The 24,523-nt window shown below is 41.3% G+C and overlaps 1 protein-coding gene across 4 annotated transcripts in view; it reads left to right on the forward strand.

Annotated features, from left to right (window-relative positions):
* The first annotated feature begins 718 nt into the window (after nucleotides 1–718).
* GRHL2 (grainyhead like transcription factor 2) overlaps nucleotides 719–24,523 on the forward strand; it is a 191,880-nt gene continuing 168,075 nt past the window's right edge. Inside the window, exon 1 of one of the 4 annotated variants that reach the window (XM_010374178.2) lies at nucleotides 719–2,243. In XM_010374178.2, coding sequence (XP_010372480.1) covers nucleotides 2,224–2,243 — 20 coding nt within the window. In that variant the 5' untranslated portion in view covers nucleotides 719–2,223. Of the gene's footprint in view, nucleotides 2,244–2,515; nucleotides 2,564–3,443; nucleotides 3,523–24,523 lie in introns of those variants that run through there. The other 3 variants (XM_030937320.1, XM_030937322.1, XM_030937321.1) reach the window with 3 other exon arrangements.

Consider the following 24,523-nt stretch of genomic DNA (forward strand, 5'->3'; position numbering starts at 1 on the left):
ATTAAACTCCAGCCTGGGCAACAGAGAGAGACTCTGAAAAAAAAAAAAAAAAAAAAAAAAAAAAGGAGTGTCCCAGGATGACACTTGAGCAGTGGATTCACAGAGCAACTCATCTCCACTGAAACAGAAGAACAATGAATTTCTGGAGGAATTGTTTTCAGGGGAAAATTGGAATTGATTGATTGATCATTTGGAAAATAAACATGATAGTCATTTGATAGACCAGTTGTAGAAAAATATCAGGATAGGTGCATAATAAATTAAGTAAATAGATACAAGGTTTCATAAGAAAGAAAACAATAATAGAACACTATTGGCTCTGTTGTCATTGCTATTGGCATAGTCACTTAGCTCCTAAACTGCGAAAGTGCTGTGTTGGAAGGAGAAGTTGCTTGGCATGAAAGAGCTAAATCCTAATCTGAAGCAACAGGTAGTCAGAGCACAACATCTATTGGCAAATCAAGAGATGGCAGTATAAATTATTTAGAAATAGGGAGGTGAATGACAGAAGAGACAGATAAAAGTGGAATGTGGCTGCCTCTAAAAAGGAGAGGAACATGATAGGTATTGCATTATCTTAAAATATTATATTAAAATAGTACCTGCATTGTCTTAAAATATATTCGTTTTTAAAGTGTGTGTTTATATTGTTTTTAAAAAATACAATTTTGAAATTTATTTGTTGAAAATGGACACATGAAACAAACCAAACCTTGTTTTATCGTGTAATTTTCAGAAAATATGTGATCCATAAAGATTAAAAGAAAAGTTGTATGAAGTCTGGCAGCTTTAGTATTAACTTGAAATAAAATGTGGCAAGTTTCCACGTCCTCCTTTATTTCCACAATCCATATGTACGAGCTAGATCCCAGTCAGAACTTCCACAAACACTTCACTCTTTGGTAGCGGCGGTTAGAAATTACACCTCTGCTAATTTGCGTTGTTCCCAACCAGGAGAAACATTACCACACAAAAAATCAGTTTCATCCTGCAGTGTTTCCGTAGCAACCATATTAGGCTGGAAGAATAAAGCACCTTTGTAGTAGTAGCGTCTATTGAATTACAGTGTAAATGTTGATGCCTGCCTGGAAACGTCAAATGACAACAGGTTTACAGAACGAATTCAGTGGTTGTTTGCAGCTCTGGAATCCCAGGCTGCAGAGTTGAGATCGAAGAGGCGCGCCTGGCCATCTTAGTGTCCATTCAACCAAATCTCCTCACTCCATCAAAACCACGCCACTCCCCACCTGCCCAGCTCGTAAAAGGATGCTCACCTGCTTGAAAATCTGTAATATATCTGATGTCTTTTACACAGCAGGACACGAAAAGTGTTTGTTGTGGATAAGAATGTTAAAAATTCAATTACGCAACAGACCAAACTTTGTGCTTCTTTCCCCCTCTCAGCACAAAGTAACTTTAGTCCCGTCCTCTTCTGCCACTGTCAAACAGCCCTGTTACTGTGGGCATTAAATGCCTTGTGGCGTACTGCGCATTTGATTCTGGTTGACTTGGGATACCTGAGCTAGGCTCTCATTAGTTCTTCCGCTCGACCCATAATTCCTAGTGTTTGCAGGTGTTGCATTCCCCCAACCCCTTTCTTCGCTTCAACCAGTACCCCCGACCTTCCCATCCCTGCCTTGGAGAAGGAGGAAAACGCAGCTTGAGGTCTACTCGAAGAACTGACCCTCAGCTCTCACAGGCTGCCGCCGAGCTGCAAGCATGCCGCCGCTCCACTCAGGTAAACTTCGGAGTGAGTTACCTTCACTTGGAGAAGGGCCTTACCTGAGTGCGCCTCTGCCAATGGCAGCTCACCTGAGGGAGCTCCCCAGCCAATCATCGCGCAGCTCGTCCCTCGGGCTTGTACCCTTTAGTGAAAGAATTCAGCTCCTTGCGAGAAAGTTACCTGTGGCCGCCCAAGTCCGCCACTTTCTGCTCTGTGTCTGCCCATTGCCACGATCCAGGAGGACTCCGCGCCGCCCGGCCGCCTCCGAGCTCGGGCCCCATGTGAGGGGCCCCCCCTTATCCCACCTTTCCGGCTAGGTGAGGGCGTGAGCGGGCTAGCGAGCGAGAGTGGTGAGGGGGGACGGAAAAGCAGAATTACCTGTAGCTCTTGTTCTGCCATCTCGGGCGCTCTCACACACCTTCACCTGCACAGACTTGAAAGTCCAGTTTCACCAGAGGCTGAGGCTCCAGGAAAAGGGGAGCAAGTTCATTGGATCAAACATGTCACAAGAGTCGGACAAGTAAGTGGATCACACGCGCCGGCTGCTGCTACTACCACTTTGGGCTGATGGCAACTGGTTTGTTATGTTTTTGTTTTTGTTTTTTTTAAGTTGCTATTGTTGGTATTTTTCCTTCTTTTTCCTTTTTCTTTTTGGTGGATCCAGACTTTTCCGCATTATGTTTCTACCCTGATTAAGAGGAGAAACCCTACAACAATGTGAATGTTTAATATCCCCTTTGGGCCTTGATAGTAAAAGTGGGTTTTCCTTTTCCTTCCTCCCTTAGGAATGGTCTCAGCTCCCGCTCCCGGATGAATACTTGGATATTGCCAGAGGTTTTGGTAGATGGGCGCGGGAGGCCTGCTCTTCCCCCTCTGCTTTAGCTGCTCCCACCGATCTGGCGTTTAGGGCCATTCGGAAGTTCAGCTTGAGTTCCTTCGATTTGTCCAAAGGGCCTACTGGAAAAGTGGGGCTTGGCCGCTTTTGTGTGACCGCAACAAAGAGCTTTTATACTGAGGCAGAAACGGCCATCTTCTCGCACCGGGCAGGAGGGTGGGCGTGAGTGCGCGCCGGCCTGTGGCCCCGAAGGGAGGCCAGGCGCTGGGAGGCCGGGGGGCGCGGGGGCGGCCGTCGCCGTCTCCCACTCCCTCGACATCCCGCCTCCCTCCTCCCCTCCCCCGCCTCCCTCCCCCGGGTCCGCCCCTCATTGTTTGGCCACCTTCCTCAGGTGCCCGGGGGAAAGGACGGTTCGCAAACTGGGGGAACTCATGTGAGGCCTCGAGTTAGGGCCTCGGCGGGGCGCCAAGGGGCGCCTGCTGCTGAGCGATTCACCCGCGCCCCGACGGCGTCTGCACGCCTCTGGAGCTCGCGGCCCTCCACGCAGTTGGCCGCCAACTCGGACGCCGCAGGCGGGACTGCGTGGGGCGCGCCGAGCCTTCTCGGGGTGCTCTCGCCGTCAAGGCCAGGGGCTCGGGGAGGCGGGAACGCTGGGCTCGCGTCCTTCCCGTCCCGGACAGGCACTCCAGACGCGCCTGCGCGGCCGGAGTCGCCCGCGGGTCACCGGGCCCGGTCCGGCCGCGTCCTGACGGCCTCCCCGCGGGCCGACCCCCGCCCTCGGAAGGCTTTGTGCGAACCGGGGGAGGTGGGGCCAGGGCGGGCGCGGGAGGGAGCCGGAGGTGGGTCCCGCGGCCTTTCTCGGGATTCGGCGGGGACACTCCCTTCCCCCTCTCGGGCGCGTCCGGGCCTGGGAACTGGCTGCGTCCTATTGGAAGTGCGCGGGGCCGCCCTTTTGCTTTCCCCGGTAACTTTGCCGTGGCGTTGCGGCCACCCCGAGGGGACCTTCCTGAAGGCGTGTCGCCGGAGAGGGCCGGTGCCCCAAGGCCGCGGGCCGCTAGGCCTGTCATGGAGAAGTGGTGGGGACCCGTCCCAGGTTGAGGGACCACGAGGGAGGAGTGGGAAGGCCCAGCGGACCTGTTCAGGGGTGGAGGGGAAGGACTAGCTTCAACATAAAGCCGCTTGGTAGGTTAGGCGAACCTAAGGAAATGCGCTGTCATACTTAAAAGGCAAAAAACTGCCAGATAGTTGTACCCCGTTAGCCACCGATGAGGAATTAACCGAGTACAGCGTACCGGAGGGGAAGAACTAGCGTTACCAACACGGGAGAGGGTCTGAGGCAAGGTAGGAAGAGGAGAGTGTGTGGTCGTCTGAGAATACCCCCAGCTCTTCCCCAAATCTTTCTAGTCTTTAAGGAAACACGACTCGAGTTTGAAATTTTCAGTAGCCAAATCCCGAGGCGACAGCAAGTTTTTGGGGTTTGTTTTGATCCTTGCGTGCGTCAAAGATGATTGCAAATCTAGTTTAATTAATTGCGCAATTAACGTTTAGTTTGCTTAGTTTTGTGATACAACAGGACTCGAATTCTGAATGAAAACGGGCCGGTCTTTATTTTCACCAGTTATACTTAGCAGCAGTAAGAACAATGTGTTTACCACCAGAAATAAGTACTGAGCGCCCGCAATCTGGTTTCACCACACACATCACCTAGTTTTTATGGGTGATAAGTATCTGGGATTACGTCTGCTTACATTTAATGAACGTTGCTTTTATCTAGTCGTGGTTTCCAACACGAAATTTTGTATCCTGGGAAAAGTAATGGTTACAATGGTGCAAAGAGACAAATTCGACCTGGTTTGTTTCTCTCTCATGGGGCTGTTGAAAATGCTTTAAGTCAATACGTGACTTCTGGATCATTTCTGCGAATTCTAGCCCAGTTTTCTTAATATTAATATTCTAAGGGAGCCCTGGCAGGGGTGGGTCTGAAGCTTATGCAACTATGTGTGTGAGATGCGGTGGGGACTGTAAGGAAACGGGCCCCTGGGCACACCATGGGGCTTCCTTTCTGAGCAAGTGAGAGGCTTCGTGAGCCTCGTTGAAAATTCGCCTTACCAGGCCTGTCTGTAGTTTCTGGAAATAACATGAACGAACACACACTGGATATTCTTTCATAATCCCATTGAGATTTAGGCAATCTTTGGGATTGCACAGGATGATATTTCTGGTTAACAAGTCTAGACTGAAGTAGCATGGTCTTTTTTATGGTGTGGACGTTTCAGATTGAAACGTTCTGCTTTTGATGTTCTGCAGTGTTGATGCTATCGCCAATTAAAACAAAGTATTTTTAGGACATTTTGTCTTTGTACATATTTTAAGATTCTCTACTCCATCTAAATTTTATGAAGATTTAAGATCTTTGTCAGCAAGCATGTGTACAAGCGAAACAATGCTAAATTAAGAAACTCTTATTATTTTACTGCCAAAATGTATAAAATATATTCAGAGAACATATAGGTACTATGTGATTTGATACTCACAGGTGTTTTTCATTAGGTAAGTGTATTTTCTGGTTACCTACTATTCGTAACACATTCACATAGGCATAATAGAGGCATGTGAAGAAGGATAAGATGAGCCTTGTTCTCAGGGGGCTTAAACTGTAGTGGAAAGCAACACCTGGACAGACATACTTTTAATAAACACAATGCCTAATAGTTACAAAAAATACAATAGTTACAAAAAAGTTTTTAAAAATACAGTACAGGGGCTGGGCGCTGTGGCTCACGCCTGTAGTCCCAGCACTTTGGCAGGCCGAGGTGGGTGGATCACGAGGTCAGGAGTTCAAGACCAGCCTGATCAACATAGTGAAACCCTGTCTCTACTAAAAATACAAAAAATTAACCCGGTATAGTGGTGGGCGCCTGTAATCTCAGCTACTTGGGAAGCTGAGGCAGGAGAATCCCTTGAACCTGGGAGGCAGAAGTTGCAGTGAGCTGAGATTGCGCCACTGCACTCCATTCTGGGTGACAGTGCAAGACTCCATCTCAAAAAACAAAAACAAAAACAATACAGGTCATGATAAATACTGCCTCTCCCTACTCATCGCATTTTTGCCTATGATAAGTTTAGTCATTTTGTGTGTTTTTTGTTAAGGAGTCCTGCTATTATTCAGAAAATGGCTGAAGTTATGGGTATCTCATGTGGATAACCTTTCAAGTAATGGGATGACTCTACATTTTAATTAAACTCTCTAGTCTTTAGTTTTATAAATGCATATGCTTGTTTACATTTGGCTATGCAAAATATCTTTTAAGGTCAGAAACGTCAAGAATTTATCATATCTTTTTCAAACCAATACATATACCCTTTCACTGTTTGAATGAGTATGCCTTGAATGCCACTATATACTTGGCATTGAGATTCACTGGTGAATAGAACCTAGTCCCTGCCTGCATGGTACTTTGTGTGTGTGTGTGGTGGGGGGGAGCTGGGCGGTGGCCGGGGGTGGGGAGGGGCGCGGCGGGGCTGGAAGGGGCAGACTTGTTGACAGTAAATCAACAAAAAAGTAAACATTAATTAGATGATAAGTGCTATGAAGGAAAGCAAAACTGGCTGGAAGGACTGAGAATAATGGGGGAGGTCTTTTGTATAGGGTGATCATGGACAGCTTCTCCAATGAGGTGAGCTTTGAGTGGAGGCCTGAGTGAAGTGAGGCATCAAGCCCTGAGATACCTGGGGTAAGAGTGTTACAGGCAGGTGGAAGAGCAATTGCAAGGGCCCTGGGGTGACAGTGTGGTTAGCATGGTCTAGGACCAGAAAGGAGCTCTGTGTGGGTGAATCAGAGTCAGAGATAATGGCACTATCAAATAAATTAACATGATCAGTTCTCTATGTATTAATCTGGACAGTTGCATACTCAAAATGGTCAAAATTGTTCTTGTAAGTGGTCTTGGTAATCAAGAGATAGTAATACCCAATGAGTAAATGATGAACCAGCTAACACTCATCAGTCTTGTTTCTTTCCCTGAGTATCACCAGTTTAATGGTGAGGGGTCCACAGTTCTGTTCCCTACAACGGATTAAATCTTGTACACTCCTTAATTCAGAGATGAATAAATGCACACACTCTGGAGGATCCCTGGGGATTCAAACTAAAGGAGACAAAGTACAGATAGTGTTTGCTCAGACACGCCCACTTCCCTAAAACTGGTAGCGTAACCTACCTTCAGCTACCATCTCCACTCCTTAACATTAGGCTTGTGCAAGGTAAAATTTGCCCTTGCTGCCTTCCTCTTGCTCTTGTTCAGTTTCTATAAACTATCCATCAGAAAACATGAACTTGTCCACTGTGTCTGGAGGAACACTGCATAGCATGTGCTTTAGTGAGTTTCCCATCTTCAATGAAGTAAACTGACATACAGGCAAAGTTAACCTAACTGAAAAACAAGTTGAGGATGATGCACATGCTTAAAAATAGGAATCTCCACAGGAATTTCTAAAATCATTGCATCTAAAACTCACCTGAGTTTAAAACATATCATATACCATCTGAGGCACCCTGGGTCCCAACCCAGCAGTGTTGAATTAGATTCTCTAGGAGAAAGCACAGGGAATCTGCATCTAAACAATGTTCCAGGCATTATAATTGCCTTAAATAGGACAACACTGCTTCAAGTGAAACTTAATGCTAGTTTACATAATAGATGCAATTTACATGCAACTTTTCAGGTGCATATCCTGTGTGTAAATGAAAGAAACCTGTGGACTTTTAGTTTACTTTATGCTACCTTGGACGAGCAGCTTCAGATATGATTTTAACGTGGATATAAGACTTCTTAGGCCTGCTCTACATGTTTACTTTCATTGTTTTGTTGAACTGCTGCTTCTGGAAGAAAGGGGTCTTTTTTGAAGGGGAGTATGTTTCCAGAGCTGCAAAAGAACTGATTTGAAGTGATATCACCCACATGGGCCTCCGCTAGGCTTGCCAAAGGTCTAGCTCAGGTTTCTGGCTGAATCCCACTCATGTGTGAGCTGATGTTCTATATATATATATATATATATATATTTGAGACAGAGTCTTGCTGTGTTGCCCAGGCTGGAGTGCAGTGGCACAATCTTGGCTCACTGCAACCTCCACCTCCTAGGTTCAAGAGATTCTCCTTCCTCAGCCTCCCCAGAAGCTGGGATTATAGGTGTGTGCCACTACGCTTGGCTAATTTTTTGTATTTTTAGTAGAGATGGGGTTTCATCATGTTGTCCAGGCTGGTCTCAAACTCCTGACCTCAAGTGATCCACCCACCTTAGCCTCCCAAAGTGCTGGGATTACAGGCATGAGCCACCATGCTTGGTATTCACTTTTTTGAGGACTGTTGTTTCACTGAATTCAGATTCTATTTTGTAGCACAAAGTCAAAGGTAAAGAGCTCTAGTTTGATGTTGGTCCCTGGTGAAATGATTTGATAGGATGATGATTGCAGTTTCATTTCTAAGGCTCATGGTAGCTTAAAGTATTACACTGATAAGATGGTACTAGATCTTCTGTTGGCCTACAGTGAGGGTCTGTTTTAAACTGACTGCAGAGTCCAGGCCATTCAAATGGTCCCAGTGCCACCTGACTTAAGGGAGACCAGGAGTAAGTATTAGAGCGATCAATGAAAAGCTATGTCTAGCAATTTCTGCTAGGCTCAGGAAAGTAAAAGGAGAATTTAGAAAAGTAGTTGGATAAATCAAACATACATAGAAGCATTTAAACAACATTAACAGTACCCAATCACCTCAAGAAGTGTTTGTTTGAAATGTATAGCAAATCCAAATAAGACTTTTTGGATGTTAGGTTGTTAAATTTACTTTTTAAAAAGTCTTAGATAATTCAGGCAACTGCCTCAGTTCCTCTTTATGACTTTGGTCTGACTATAGCCATACATTTCTGGTTAAAAAATTAACAATGGTTACATAGTATTTTTCCCCTTCCTTACTTCCTCCCTCATTTAAATCAACATTTTCTTCTTGTTCCCTCCTCCTTCCCTTCTTTCCTTCTTTGGTTTGTCTCCCTAATGTCACTTTCCTGTTTCTTTTTTCCTCCCGTATTACTTGGTGAGAACTGACAGCTGCACAGCTTCTGCACATAGAGATAAATGTGAGTCTGATTTTAGGTGCTACTATAGTTAGTGAACTTTGCTGCATTCTTTCAGTATTTACAGCATCAGCAGCCCATCCTTGTTATCTGGGCCAAGAGGTAAGATCATGTCAACTAGGTTTAACCTTGGAAAAATTTGAAGTTATTTTTAGTATAAGAAAAGCCTTACCCTAAGTTAATTAGAGTTCTCACTCATAATCCCTGGCATTCACTAGGGTACTGATACTCTTTTCCTTTTCAAGAGGTTTTCAATGACTCTTGTTCAATTATAAAAACTAGGCCTGGCCAGGTGAGGTGGCTCAAGCCTGTAATCCCAGCAGTTTGGGAGGCCGAGACAGGCAGATCACGAGGTCAGGAGTGTGATACCAGCCTGGCCAATATGGTGAAACCCCGTCTTTAGTAATAACATGAAAATTATCCAGGCATGGTGGCACGCGCCTGTAGTCCCAGCTACTTGGGAGGCTGAGGCAGGAGAATCGCTTGAACCTAGGAGGTGGAGGTGAACCAAGATCACGCCACTGCACTCCAGCCTGGGCAACAGAGCGAGACTCTGTCTCAAAAAAAAAAAAACACCAACCAACCAAACAAACAAAAAACAAAAACAAACAAACAAAGAACAAAAACTAGGCTTAACCTGAAAGAGGGCAGTGATTGGTTTGGCAGACTTCTCCATGGAAAATTCCTTAATGAGCAGCAACAGGCTGGATAGGAATTTTTGCTTTGGCCCAGGAGGACTGGTGGGTTGCTTAGTAACAACATGTACCTGGGAGTCCCTCAGACAGCTTCACTGGTCTTCAAATTTAGGCCTCCAAATTTCGGATTCATCCTACCATCTATCTGCCTGCATATTTTCTTCCTTTGGATGAATCCAGGCTCTTCAGATCAGTTTTGTTTATTTTTCCATTACCAGGAGAGTACATTTTATGTTGTAAGTTTCTTATAATGGTAAATGGTAAAAGGTACTGGATTATAATAGGTAATAACAAAAGTGTATTTTTTTTTTTTTTTTTTTTTTTTTTTTGAGATAGAGTTTTGCTCTTGTCGCCCAGGCTGGAGTACAATGGCATGATCTTGGCTTACTGCAACCTCCACCTCCTGGGTTCAAGCAATTCTCCTACCTCAGCCTCCTGAGTAACTGGGACTATAGGCGTGTGCCACTATGCCTGGCTACGTTTTTTGTTTTTTCAGTAGAGACAGAGTTTTGCCATTTTGGCCAGTCTTGTCTCGAACTCCTGACCTCAGGTGATCCATTCGTCTTGGCCTCCCAAAGTGTTAGGATTACAGGAGTGAGCCACCGTGCCTGACTGAAAGTGTGTTTTATGCCGTAAGTTTCTTAATGGTAAGTGGTAAAAAAAAAAAAAAAAAAAAAAAGTACTGGATTATAATGGGTTAAGTGGGATAGAAGTAAGAAAGCATTCCTTTGGGGATCTCTGCCTCCCATCCCTGGTTATACTGGGAAAAGAGAAATGATTCAGCTTCATGAGTTTTGGTGAGCAGTAGTAATACTATTTGTAAAAAGAGCACCTTTTGATTTGCCACATACAATACTAATCAAATAACACATTTTAAGAATTCTTATAGGAAGTGCTAGAAAAGCTGGTGCATTTCACGGGATTTCACTGTATATTTTGAAAATAAGTCAGGGTTCTGAAGGTTGTTCATGCATTTGAATGGGCATTCAGTGGAAAGCAATCAATGCCTGTGGTAGATGAAGTGCCTTATTTTACTTTGTAATGAACATGGCAATGAACTTTGTGGGGAGCACTTCACTTTCACTCCCAAGGAAATGCTTCCTTTACAAGTGTGAATGCAGATACCCTCCGGAACAGAAACGGAAAGCAAGAATTGCTTGTGGCTTCTCTTTATTTTGGCGCCAGCCTTTCATCTGAACTCTGAATATACAAATATAACTAACCCTGAGAGCCAGAGTCGCTTCTTTTTTAAGGCCCATGAATTTAGGTCAGGGTTTTAGGAGACAAGGAAAGGTTGAAGTGAAGGAGAGAGGCATGGAGAAAGGAAAGGACGAGAGAGAGCGGGAAGAAACTGCTTAACTACTGTTAAGTTGCCAGTGTTTTCTCAGTGGCGTGTGAGTGGCTGGCAGGGGCTGCTGCTGGGGCCTAGGGTGCGACAGCATGTGGCTGTTTGGTCTCCTAGATAATTGGTTTTGGTTTTAATTTGCAATCTAGAATCCTAGAGCTAGAAGAGCCTTAGGGATCATCCAAATGCATCTTAGGGCATGTGAGGGAGCAGGTATAGGATTTTGATCTAAAAGCCTGGTTTGAGGAGAAAAGCATCTTCCATTTTTTCTTCTGTATTTCATTTTGGGATTCTAAGTAAAAATTGAAAAATTGGAGTTTTGATTAGTTTGAAAAAACATGCTTTTTTTTTTTGGAAGATTGGGAGCAGGATAAGCACTGCATGTTTACTTCTTAAACCATGAACATGAGTCTGTGAAATACCTGGTTAAAATTCTGATATCATTACTGGGAGTTAAAATGGACTTTTCTTCCCACACTCACCCCAAATCATTGTTTCTGGTTCTCAGTTCAGTGAGCCCCATAAAATAACTGCCTTCTGTACTTCTTGGATCTAACTTTTCAAAGAAACAAGGAACACAGGTAGATTTTGCCTCTTTCCTGCATTGCCAATAAGATAATTAACATAAGATCAGAGGATTTTTCTTTCATTATTTTTCATCTGTAAAATGGAGTTGAACTAAATGATCTCTGAGAATAATTATCTGCTCCAATATTCTTTGTCTCATTTTCTCCCTCCAGAGGGGTCTGGGCTGGTGGTGGCTCACAGCGGGGGCCATGAACATTAGCAAGACAGGAGGTTACAGGCACAGTGGGACCTGCTTCTGCTCCCAAGCCCCCTCACCTCCTTTACCAAAATCAGTGGTGGTCTGATTCAGATGACAAACAGACTTTTGGAAGGCAGGAGGAATTCAGAGGATCACATGGAATTCAGAAGGGCAGCGAGGCGGTGAAATCAATGGTTTAACTAGAGGACTCCTGTACAGCCTTACTGGGCTGGTAGAAAAGTGGTACAAGAAAATCAGACAAAATGGGCGGGCAGGGACACTGAGAACTTCTTCCCAGAGACAGCCCAGGAAGTGGTTCATTCTCACAGGCTCATGAAGCGAGAGTGAGGCAATATCAGAATGAATGGAACATTGACTAAAATTTAGTAAGCTGAAAACCTTAAATAGGTGAAAGGGATGACCTCTTCCTCCTCCTTCTCCTCTTCCTTCTCCTATTCTTTCTCCTCTTCCTCCTTCTCCTTTTCCTCATCCTCTTTCTTCTCCTTCTCCTCCTCTTCTCCTTCCCCTTCCTTTTTTTCTTTCTCCCCCTTCTCCCTTTCCTTATTACTCCTTTCAATAAAATGTAATTCACAGACATCCACTGTCAAAAAATGTTGCCAAGCAAGTAATTTAGTAAATGTTCAGAAGAGGTTTCAAATAATATAAGGATAAGAATAGCAGCTGCAGTTTCACTTCAAGGATAAGGTAACGTATTATTTCACTTCAGGGCGCACAATGATCATTCATTTAGGACAGGAATAAAATCTCCTCTGGTATCCTACTGTGTTACAGAATTTAAAAGTCTCTGAAGTCAGTTGCCCCTGAAAGGCTCTCATGTTGGAGGGAATTTTGATTAGGTCTCAGGACATTTATGTTTCCTCTGCAGAGTAGGAGTTTTAAGTTGCTCTGGAGTCCTGGGGTATACTTTTAAGAATATGTATATCTTACATATTTTGGAAAATAATTTAAAAAAGGACAACTACCTCAATAGAAAAGTGGTCAAAGAGCATAAGTAGACAATTAGTAAAAGCTGTATAAGTGGCTAATAAAGACAGAAAATAATATTAGCTGTAAGCTGTATTAGTGATAAGAAAAATACAGATTATCTAACAGAGATATTCTAAGTTTCCCTGTCAAAGTGACTAAAATGAACAAAACTGGGTTCAGGTAAAAAATATTTTTGGAGAATTATAAATTATCACAAACTTTCTGGAAGGCAGTTTTGCAAAACCAGTTGAAATGGGTCTACCCATTGACAACTAAATTCCAGTTTCAGGAATTTGTCTTAAAGACATAACCAAAGACATAAAGTGCAACATGATTTTTAAAAGCCAAAAAAACCAGAATAACCCTAAAAGCCTGGCTATAAAGAGTTGGTTTAGTAAATGGTTTAGTGAGATGCTGGGACAATATGCAAGCATTATAAATCACATTAATGAAAAAATCCTTAATGATAAGATAAATGTTCATGATCTATTATATCAGAATGTTTATAGGCATAAAAAGATGAAGAATAAAGAATTCAGAAAAAACACAAAAAGTTAACAGTGGTTTGCTCTCTTAAGGATAAAATAAAGGTACTTTTTTGTCTGTTATTGTTTCTGTGTTTTCATTCTGTGCTGATGTGAGCTTGCACTGCTTTTGAAATTAAGAATAAATTTTATTTATGCATTTATGATGTATTTATTTAAAAAAGTTAAAGGTTATGTATAAAAATAGTTATCAAGTGGAGACACTTAAAAATGATACCCACGTCTCTAAATAAAACGGAAAAGCCTGCTTGCTACTTGCTTGTTGCAGGTAGAATTGACCCGATCCCCTGCAGAAGTCCCTGGCCTCTCCTCTCTGTCCCAGGAATGCCACACTGCCCTTCACGCTGGCATGCTGCCTGTCGGTTCTGCGCTATTCCTCAGTGACCTGTAGATTCCTTATCTGTGTCTCCACAACCTTGTCCTTTTAGATTTGCATACGGGTTTTCAATTATTAAATCCAATTATTTTTCAAAATAGCACAAGTAGGTGTAGGAGTTTCCAACATGTGTATAATTTGAGGCTGAGGAATGACTAAGAATGAAAGAAACTCAGTTTGTTCCACTCAGTGGGCTGCATGTGCCTACGTAGTTTCACTTGAAGCAAACTCTCCCGAGACAAACCTGCCAGCCACATTGCCTCAGACCCCGCCTGAATGTTCATGGGAGAGACTTGGTGTTGGGCCCAGTTTTGAGCTCTTTTGGAGGGACAGGGAGAGCCTGGAATATGACTTCCTTTAAAAACAAAAGGTAATTCTAGGCAAGGTCAAGGGGTTTTTATTTTATTTTATTTTCTAGAATAAACATTTATTTATTTTTTAGAGTATAGACTTGCTTCTCCCCGGAGGGCCACACAGTGACTCATCTGACTGCTTCTGCAAGCTGGTGCATAGATCATGCCAGACCAGCTTGGGTCTGTTAGTTAAACTGCAGGAGATTGCATCATAGGATTTACTGCAGGCGTCTTGAATGGAAGTGTTGTCGCCAACATGAACTTATTTGCTTATCAACCAATCCAAGAAGCATCCACAGCAGGGAACAAAAAGTACCTGATGGGAACTTGCTGGGGAAACTGGCCTCCCAGAGTCACTGAAGTTGCCAACATTGCATTAGGAAAAAAACAACAACAAAAAAGAGGAGGCTAAAAATACGACAACAAAAAAGGTGGAAATGAACTTTTGTAGAATGTGAGCAAAACCAAAGCGATCTTCGGCTGCAGAATCAATACAGAGGTGGTGAAACAGGAGCTAGTAGGTATACATTTTGGTTGTGTGCTCAAAAGTGAATTTGCAATTGCCCCCTCTCTCCCACTCCCAACTGGTCCTACCCTCCCCCATCCTTTTCTTCATATTGTATAGAAATTCTTCAAACCTCAAATACTATAATATTTTCAAAAAATCATGATCTTCTTTGGATGTTAAAAGTCTAAATGGGTCGGGTGTGGTGGCTCATGCCTGTAATCCCAGCACTTTGGGAGGCCGAGGCGGGAGGATCACCTGAGGTTGGGAGTTGGAGACCAGCCTGACCAACATGAGAAACCCTGTCTCTATTAAAAATACAAAATTAGCCGGGCGTGGTGGCTCATGCCTGTGATCCAAGCTATTTGGGAGACTGAGTCAGGAGAGTCGTTTGAACCTGGGAGGCCGACATTCAGTGAGCCGAGATCATGCTGCTGCACTCCAGCCTGGGCAACAAGAGTGAAACTGTCTCAAAAAAAAAAAAAAAAAAAAAAAAAAAGTCTAAATAAAGGCACCTATCCTTAAGGGGCTTGTGGGAGACTTGAGGGAAGGACTACAATCTCCTTTTATCTTGTGTTTATCTGTAGTTTTAGCAAACATTCTATAAGGTATGTTTTGTATCATATTCAGCCACACAACACAAATTTGCATTTTGATTTTGTTCACAAAATTTGGGACACAAGTCATTTATCACTTTTAGCATCTTGAAGTTGAACTGGGGCAGCAGTAGTCTTGTTATGCTTTTTAGCCTTCCTAATCCTTCCTAAGCAATAAAATACCGATGTGGTCAAATCCCAGGACACATTGAATTACAAGCTCCAAGCTTTTCCACTGCAGCACACCCATGCATGTTTGGAAAGATGAACAAAATTAAACATGCTATTTAGAGCTTTCAGGGCTAACTAGATTTTGCTGTTGTCATTGTAGCAAATATTTTTGATAGAGAGATTTTTATTGTACTGTATATTTAATGAATTATTTCATAAATTGCTGTTGTGAAGCATTTCAGAATGACCTGCCTCCTAGCTTTCAATGCTATTGCCCAGGCTGACTTTTATTGCAACTATTTTATGATACAGTTTTGCATCATATGTGTTTACTTTTTAAAGAAGCATTTCCTGGGACGTTTCTTTTTCTGATTATGAAAATAATATGTGCTCATGATGAACAATTGGAAAATAGAAAAAAGTGTGTAGAAGAAAAGTCACTCATAATTCCAGCACCCTGTTAATACTTTGTCTTTTCTTACAGTTTCTAATATGTGCATGCATAGTATATCAACGTGGTTTTACAAAGAGTGTGCAAATTATGATTCTGTTTTTTACATCATTCATGCCATTCTGCATTTTCCACTTAATACTATACTATTGGTACTTTACCAGTCCCTTAAGTATTCTCCTACATGGCATTTAAAGGTGAACTCTATCATCTTCTATTTTTAATATTTATGTTCAGTATAATAAATCATGTTTATATGTAAAGGTTTTTGTCTCTGGTTATTACTGTAGAATAGACTTCTGGAAGTACAAGAACAAAAGACATAAATATTTTTATGTCATTGATACATAATTTGAAAATGACACCTAGAAAGATTCTAACAATTTGTGTTCTCCCAACAGTGTTTAAGGGTGTCTTTTTCTCATTGTCTCACAAGTAAATGACAATTGTATTTTGTTTATTTGCAAGGCAAAAAAAAAAAAAAAAAAAATTGCAATTTGATAGTTAAAGGGATTAAACATTTTCTCAGATTTTTATTTTGTAATTTGTATTTCTTTTTTAGTGAAGCTCTTGCTTTTACCCTGGCTACTACCTATGATTGTGTTATGTTCTGGAGGAGAGGGAACTTGGCTGAGGGGGACTTTGGGGCTGAGATCCAGCTGTGCTTCCCTCTGGTGTCTACCCAAAGTTGTACCTTCCAACATCTGTACAGTTGCACCCTATGGGTTAACAGAGGACTGTTCTTATTTTTCATTTATTAAAAAATAAATTGAGATACTCATATTTTTATCATTGACTTGTGAGAGCTCTTTTTGCACCTAAAACTATTAACCGTCTTGTTAAAATCCTGGCTATCATTTCAACTTGTTACTTTAATTTCACGTTTAAAAAATGTTCAGAGGTTTAAATTTTTAAATGGCAAATATGTTGGTCTTATGCATGTGTGAGTACTTTTGTTCCTTTCACATATGGAAAGCTTGAGATTAATCTTTATGGATTTTACTCATTAAATTTTTTCTTTCATTTTAGCCTCTTTTTAGTGTTATTTAAAAGATTCTATAAGAGGTAGTTAATTTATACTTAAATGTAAAAGTATCAGAAAATAACAATTTTCTACCACTCAGAGATGTTAATACTGTTAACATTTTGAAATCTGTATTTTTGCTCCCTTTTCTGTGCATGTATATACAATTACACTATGTATGAAAAGATAAGACAGTGATTTATGTACTGTTTAGTAACTTATTTTTTAAACTGATACTTATTACAGATAGCTTTCCACGACAATAAATATTTTTAATGGCCCAATAGTTTTACATTGGGTAAAAATATCCAAATTAATGTAACCATTTCTTCTTTGTTGTATATTTAGATTTTTCCCTGTTTTTTACTACTAAGGTCAATACTTGAATGATTATCCTTTTTTTTTTTTTTTTTTTTGAGACAGAGTCTTACTCTGTCAGTCAGGCTGGAGTACAATGGTGCAGTCTCAGCTCACTGCAACCTCTGGCCCCTGGGTTCAAGCAATTTTTGTGCCTTAGTCTCTCGAATAGCTGGGATTACAGATGTGCACCACCATGCCCAGCTAAGTTTTGTATTTTTCAGCAGGAATATTGGGGTTTTGCCATGTTGACCAGGCTGGTCTCAAACTCCTGGTCTCAAGAGATCCCCCTGCCTTGGGCTCCCAAAGTGCTTGGATTACAGGCGGGAGCCACCATGCCCGGTCTTGAATGATTGTCCTTATTGCTAAATTTTGCACACTTCTTAGTTATTTCCTTGAAATACATTCCAATGAATAGAAATTCCTAATCAAAAGGTATGCACTTTTTGAAGACATTTGGTTCATATTTCCAAATTGCCATCCAGATATTTTCTCCTAATTAACGACTCCCACCAATGGTGTATCTGAGATTAGGATTCCACATTCCGTCTCTAACAATACATATTATAATCCTCTCTTTAGTCCTTGCCAATTTGGTAAATTAAAAATGGTAACTTGTTTTGAATTGCGTTTCTTTCCATTTACTCAGGTGGATTTTTTTGATCACAGGAGAGCTTTATCTTTGTTTGCTTTAAATATATAGAGAGTATTTTGAGATTTTGAAAGTGCTTAGGGTTTTGTGCAGAGTTCAGCTGTAGAGCATTTACAGTCAGTAAAAAAGAGTTTGTTAGAAGAGTGTGGAGCCATGATCTCTTCTCTCAGTACGTCACTGGGTCTGAGAACAACCCCTAATTCACAGCCCTCCTTCCTTTGCCAATGAAAGCAGTGACTCAGATCAGCATTTAAAGTCCCCTGATCAATGACCACAAATTCAAGGAACCTAGTCAAGGGTGAGCTCAGGATGAATACATCCAAACAACAACAAATGAGTGGCCACCACATAAGCCTATTTGACTATGTGATTTATTGAGTGCCTGTAGCCAGACGCAAAGCTGAGTACCGAGCTAAACGCGGAAACCCCAAAGATGAGACAGACTGTTAGGTCAAGGTTTAAGACTGTAATTAGAAAGAACATAATTTAGGAAAAAAAAGCAATTGCACATTTACCTTCCAGTCTTCAATAATTAAGTTGTGGGAAATGTGGAGGCAGGTCCAGAATGAGGCAAGATAGTGTGAGTCTTCAAGTTTTGTGCTTTATTTCGATTTCAAAGGTCTGCCACTATTTTTCATTTCTCAGGTTTGGTCAGGCTTTCATCCCTTCCCTGTTTTTTTTTTTTTTTTCTTTTCTTTTTTCCTGTTTTTTTTTTTTTTTTTTTTTGTATGTGTGTGTGTGGGTGTATTTTTTTCTTTTTTCTTTTTTTCCGGCCTATTAGTGCTTAGGAAACACTTTGGTTGTTTATCTAAATAGTAGGGCTATTTAAAATGAAGTCACTTTTCAAAGATAAGGTTCCAGGGCTCTGCAACTAAACTTTATATTAGAAACCTCTCCTAGAGCTGCGGGTTAAAACATCTGTCACGTACATGTTGCTTATAACGTTAAAGGTAACATCTGTGGAAAATGGCAATTTATGGAAGTAATTTGGTACTTTTCTAAACTGAGATACAACATTAAAACATGTAGAGCAATTAAGAATGTGTCTTAAAAGTGTTGATGGCATTAGAGCCAGCTGCATTAATCAGGAACTCATTATCCAGTCTGTGAATTATTGAGGCTATTTTCTTCAATTTTCCTCTTATAGTTAACCTTGTAGATATATATATGTGTGTGTATATATATAAAATATGTATACATATAAAAAATACATATATAAAATATATATACATATATAAAATATATATACATATATAAAATATATATATATATTTTTCCTCTACAAATCTTGCAGAGAGGGCATGAACAGAAAAATTCAGCTTAATTAGTTTGGCTACTGATTAAGGGGAAGAATATACTTAATTCTAGTAGAAGGTTAAACTCATTATTTTAAATACATTCTTAGATTATCTAGGATTTCATGTGATCCAAGCATATTTTCTCCTACTTTTTTTTTTTTTTAAATGTTCTTGAAGCTGTAAATTTAAGAATTGCTTGATTAGGAAGTCAATCACTTGCAAGCAACAAATAATGGTTCTCCTCCATAAAACCTATAAAGTACTTATGTAAATGAAGGGTAATCTTTAAGTAATTGATTATATTGCGTATATTTATTTATTTATTTTGAGAGAGGGTCTCACTCTGTTGCCTAGAGTGGAGTGCAGTGGTGCGATTTCGGCTCACTGCAGCCTTGGCCTCCCAGGCCCAGATGATCTTCCCACCTCAACCTCCTGAGTAGCTGTAGCTGGAACTACAGGCTCACACCACCATGCCCAGTTGAATTTCGTATTTTTTGTAAAGATGGGGTTTTGCCATGTTGCCCAGGCTGGTCTCGAACTCCTGGGCTCAAGTGTTTGGCCCACCTCTGCTGCCCAAAGTAGTGGGATTACAGGCATGAGCCACTGCATCTAGCCGTATTTTTAACTTTTTGCAAACTAACTCTATAAGTATTTGTCCATGAGTTTTATGACTTTTTCAGTAAATATTTTAATGTCAGCAGAGCATTATATACTGTGGATTTATTATCATTGACTTACATTTAGATTACATGTAGGTTGTTGCTAGAGTTTTCACTGTTATAAAGTCATAATTCTATAAAAATCCTTAGGCATACAATCTTTCAAGATTTTTATATTCCTGAATTAAGGACCAGTGAACGAAGACAAAAGAGATTTTTAGATCATTTGCTAGAATGAATTTCTATAAGTAGAATTTCTTAGCTTAAAATTTACAAATACTAAAAAAAAGTTATTACACAATTAACTATCAATTTAGTGAGAAAAAAGATAAACTTGCCTTTTATACTTCTTTCTTACCACTTTTAATAGAACTTTACAATTTTTGTGGATATTCTTCCAGATGTTTTTCTAGGCATTGTACCACATATAAATGAACATGCATTTGAGAGTTTTAGAATTTTTCATTTGTCGGCTGGGCTCACGCTGTAATCCCAGTACTTTGAGAGGCTGAGGCAGGTGGATTACTTGAGGCCAGGAGTTTGAGACCAGCCTGGCCAACGTGGTGAAACCCTGTATCTACTAAAAATACAAAAAATTAGCCAGGCATGGTGGTGTGTGCCTGTAATCCCAGCCACTCAGGAAGCTGAGGTAAGAGAATTGCTTGAACCTGGGAGGTGTAGGTTGCAGTGAGCGGAGTTTGTGCCACTGTACCCCAGCCTGGGTGACGGAGCAAGACTCTGTCTCCAAAAAAAAAAAAATTTTTTTTCACTTGTCTTATTATTTACAAAAATGATTTTACACATATTGTTTTATGATTTTGATAGTTCCATATCAATAATATAGTCACTTCATTTTTTTGGTTGCATGATATTTCATAGAATGAATATGCAAGTGACTGAAGGACAAATTCATAGAAGTGGAACCTTTGGGGCAAAGACTATGCATATTGAAGCCTTTTATAGACTGCTCTCCAGAAATGCTACTTTAATTTAGAATCCAATCAATAATGGTCAAATATGCTTATTGCTGCTTACCGTCCCAGCAGTGCATCTTATCAGTCTTTTTCAACCTCCATCTCCCGGGTTCAAGTGATTCCTCAAGCGATGCCTTAGGCTCCCGAGTAGCTGGGATTACAGGCGTGTGCCACCACACGTGGCTAATTTTTGTATTTTTAATGGAGATGGGCTTTGCCATGTTGGCCAGGCTGGTCTCGAACTCCTTACCTTGGGATCCGCCCACTGTCTTGGGCTTCCAAAGTACTGGGATTACAGGCATGAGGCACCGTGCCCAGCCTCATCTTGTTGTTGTTGTTGTTTTTAATGACTTCTATGTTTTATGCCTTGCTTAGGAAGGCTTTCTCTGCTCTAAAATTAAATACAGACAACGTTTTCCCCTACACAAATGTCTCCTAAATTTTATTCTATCATTCTATTTATTTTATTCTTTTATGGTTTCACATTTTCACTAAAAGCTTTGATCCACCTGGAATTTATTCAATGAAGAAATGAGGTGAGGTTTTTACATAATTGTTTTTCTAGATGGCCAAACTATTGTACCAATGCCATTTATTAAGCAATACTTAATATTTCCCTCACTGGTCTGAAATCCAGCCTTTATTATAGATTAAATTCCTTTGTGTATTTAGGACTATTTTTTAACTCTTCAGTGTGTTACACTGATCTATTTATGCCTATGAAACAACTATTTATTTAAGTTTATACAATGTTCTAATATCTGGAAATGTTGTGCCATCTAATTAGTCTACTTTAAAAAAAATCTGGCCGGGCGCGGTGGCTCAAGCCTGTAATCCAGCACTTTGGGAGGGCGAGACGGGTGGATCACGAGGTCAGGAGATCAAGACCATCCTGCCTAACATGGTGAAACCCCATCTCTACTCAAAAATACAAAAATCTAGCCGGGCGAGGTGGCGGGCGCCTATAGTCCCAGCTACTCAGGAGACTGAGGCAGGAGAATGGCGTAAACCCGGGAGGCGGAGCTTGCAGTGAGCTGAGATCTGGCCACTGCACTCCAGCCTGGACGACAGAGCGAGACTCCGTCTCCAAAAAAAAATTCTGGTTACTTTGGTTTTTTTTTTAATGCAAACTGGAATCAGCTTCTGTAGTTCTTAAGAAAACCTGATTTGGGAGTGAGGAGAAGGGAAGGGATTCATTAAATTTTATGAATAACTTTAGTATAGAGTTGATATCTTATTAACATCATGCATTCCTATAAAAACAAATATGTTTTGCTCTATTTATTTAAATCATCTTTGATGTTCCTCAGTATCATTAAAACATTTTTTCATTAGAACTTGTACTTTTATTATATTTATTTTTAAAAGTTTATCCAAAAGCATATTATCTTTTTGGTACTATTTTAAGAGGTATCTTTGCTTATTAAATATATTTTATTTTATTTTATTTATATTTTGAGACACTGTCTCACTCTGTCGTCCAGGCCGGAGTGCAGTGGCACGATCTCAGCTCATTGCAACCTCCGCCTCCTGGATTCAAGCAATTCTCTGGCCTCAGCCACCTGAGTAGCTGGGATTACAGGTGATGCCTGGGTAATTTTTGTATTTTTAGTAGAGAAGGGGTTTCACCATGTTGGCTAGGCTGTGTTTTGATTTCTTAAATCTTTCTCTTTTATTACACTGGTCGGGATTGGCAGAGGATGCTATCAGTGTTTCACTGTTGAGCATAATGGTGCTGTTGGTTTCTTGGCTGTTGTCTTAGTGTAATCAGACTGCCATAGCAAAGTACTGGGTAGCTTATAAACAATAGAAACTGATGTCTCACCGTTTCATAGGCTAAAGGTCTGAGATCTGGGTGCCAGCATGGAGGGGCTCTGGTTAAGGCCCTCTTCTTAGCTGGCTAGTTTTCTGGCTTCTCCACCTCTAAATACCATCACATTAGGGATAGTGTTTCAACATCAGTTTTAGGGGTGTACAAACATTCAGTTTATTGCAGCTGTTAATAATTTTTATATTGGGTTTTTTCCTTTGTTTTCTTAATATAGTGATATCAATCAATAAATTTCCTAATCTTTTTTGAGTGGTTTTGCATTCCTGGGATAAGCTTTACAGGGTCATGTTGTTGTTATAGCAGTTGTTTAAATAATAGATTCAGTTCATCAATATTTTTCTGAGGATTTTATGTCTATATTCATCGCAATCCCACTACTTACTGGGGTTGTGGCCTGGGGTAAATTACTTGATTTCTCTTAGTTTCTCAACTATAAAAAGGGGATAATAGTGAGAGATCTTGCCTCCCAACATTAAGGTGAGGTATATAACCCTTAGAACAGTCTGTGAGACATGGTAAATACTCAGTAAATGTTTGTTCTCATTGTGTTATTGTAACTAACACTGGTCTCCTGTTTCCTGGGTGTGTGTATGTGTCTCTGTGGATGTGGGTGCATGCTATCGTTGTGCTTTTTTGTTTGTTTTTGTTTATGTTTTTTTTTGAGATGGAATTTTGCTCTTGTTGCCTAGGCTGGAATGCATTGGCTCGATCTCAGCCCACTGCAACCTCCGCCTCCTGGGTTCAAATCTGGGTTCAAATGATTCTCCCATCTCAGCCTCCCTGGTAGCTGGGATTCCAGGCGCCTGCCACCATGCCCGACTAATTTTTGTATTTTTAGTAAAGACAGGGTTTTCATCATATTGGCCAGGCTGGTCTTGAACTCCTGACTTCAGGTGATCTTCCCGCCTTGGCCTCCCAAAGTGCTGGGATTACACACATGAGCCATCGCGCCTCACCGTTGTGCATTTTGATATCTGTGTTATACCAGCTGATTATAATGAGCTGGGAAATGTTCCATGCTTTATTATGTGCTGCAACAATTCAAACAATGTTGGAATTATCTATTCCTTGAAGGTTGCTGGGCCCATGAAAGTCCTTGACCAACCTTTCAATGTCTTCTATGCTCCCTTTGTGTATCTACTGAGGCTTTCACACTAGGGCCAAGTTTCAGCATTTATGTTTTACAGGAAGTCATCAGCTTCAGGTTTCCCTTATCTCACTGGGTCTGTCTTCTCACCCTTTCTTCATCAGATTTTACTTCTCCTGCCATTCTCTTCACCCCAGCCCCACTCTTACACACATACGCATACATTTACACGCTCATACACATATGTGCACACACAGAGGACAGTTCAGTGCCTTTATGAATACTTGGCTAGAAAAACTGGAGCCACAGTACATTAGACTTATACAGTGATTCCTGGGGATAGAACTGGGACCAACAGGTGAAAGCAAAGAGATTTTGTCTCAGTTTAAGTATGTGTCAGTTCAGATGCTCCAAGAAGCAGACACCATGATGAGGTTAAACATAGGAGGATCTTACTAAGGGAATGCACCTGTGACGGAATGGAGTGGGGGGAGCTCAGCAAGGCAAGGAGAACCCCCAGACTCTGAGGCAAGCCCAATCCAAGGGCTGGGGAGACCCAGCAGTCTAAGAAAGCTTCCTCAAAGCCTAGGAGTGCTTTATTTTGTGCCATCAGAGGAGTCCTGCATCTGCCATGGAATCCGGGCCAGTACAACCTCCGGCTGGGAGCAGCTTGTGGGAGGCCTGGTGGCAGCCGGGCCCATGGGCAGCTGCTCTCCCTGCAGCGGGAGTGCTGCAAGGTGCCTGCCACAAAGTGAAAGTTTCCTAACAACTGGAGCTTTCTGCCAGTGGAATGAAGAGCTTTTTCAGGTAGTAACTTATTTCTAGAGATGTTTAGGCAGAAGAATGTTAGGATGGGACTGTTTGTGTTTGAGTGAAAAAGTCACGCCGGGCGCGGTGGCTCACGCCTGTAATCCCAGCTCTCAGGGAGGCAGAGGCGGGAGGATAGCTCGAGCCCAGGAGTTCGAGACCTGCCTGGGTAATACAGCGAGACCCCGTTCTCCACAAAAAGGAAAAAAAAAAAAAAAAAAAAAAAAAAAAGACAAAAAAAAAAGAAAAAGTCTCAACCTTTAAGTTCCATTTCCATTCTCACTTTTCTTTCTCCTCCTCCTCTCCTTCCTCCTCTACTCTCTGTCCTTCCCCCTTTCTTCTTTTCTTCCTTCTTCT

Source organism: Rhinopithecus roxellana, chromosome 9, assembly GCF_007565055.1.
Source record: "Rhinopithecus roxellana isolate Shanxi Qingling chromosome 9, ASM756505v1, whole genome shotgun sequence".
NCBI classification, from domain to species: domain Eukaryota; kingdom Metazoa; phylum Chordata; class Mammalia; order Primates; family Cercopithecidae; genus Rhinopithecus; species Rhinopithecus roxellana.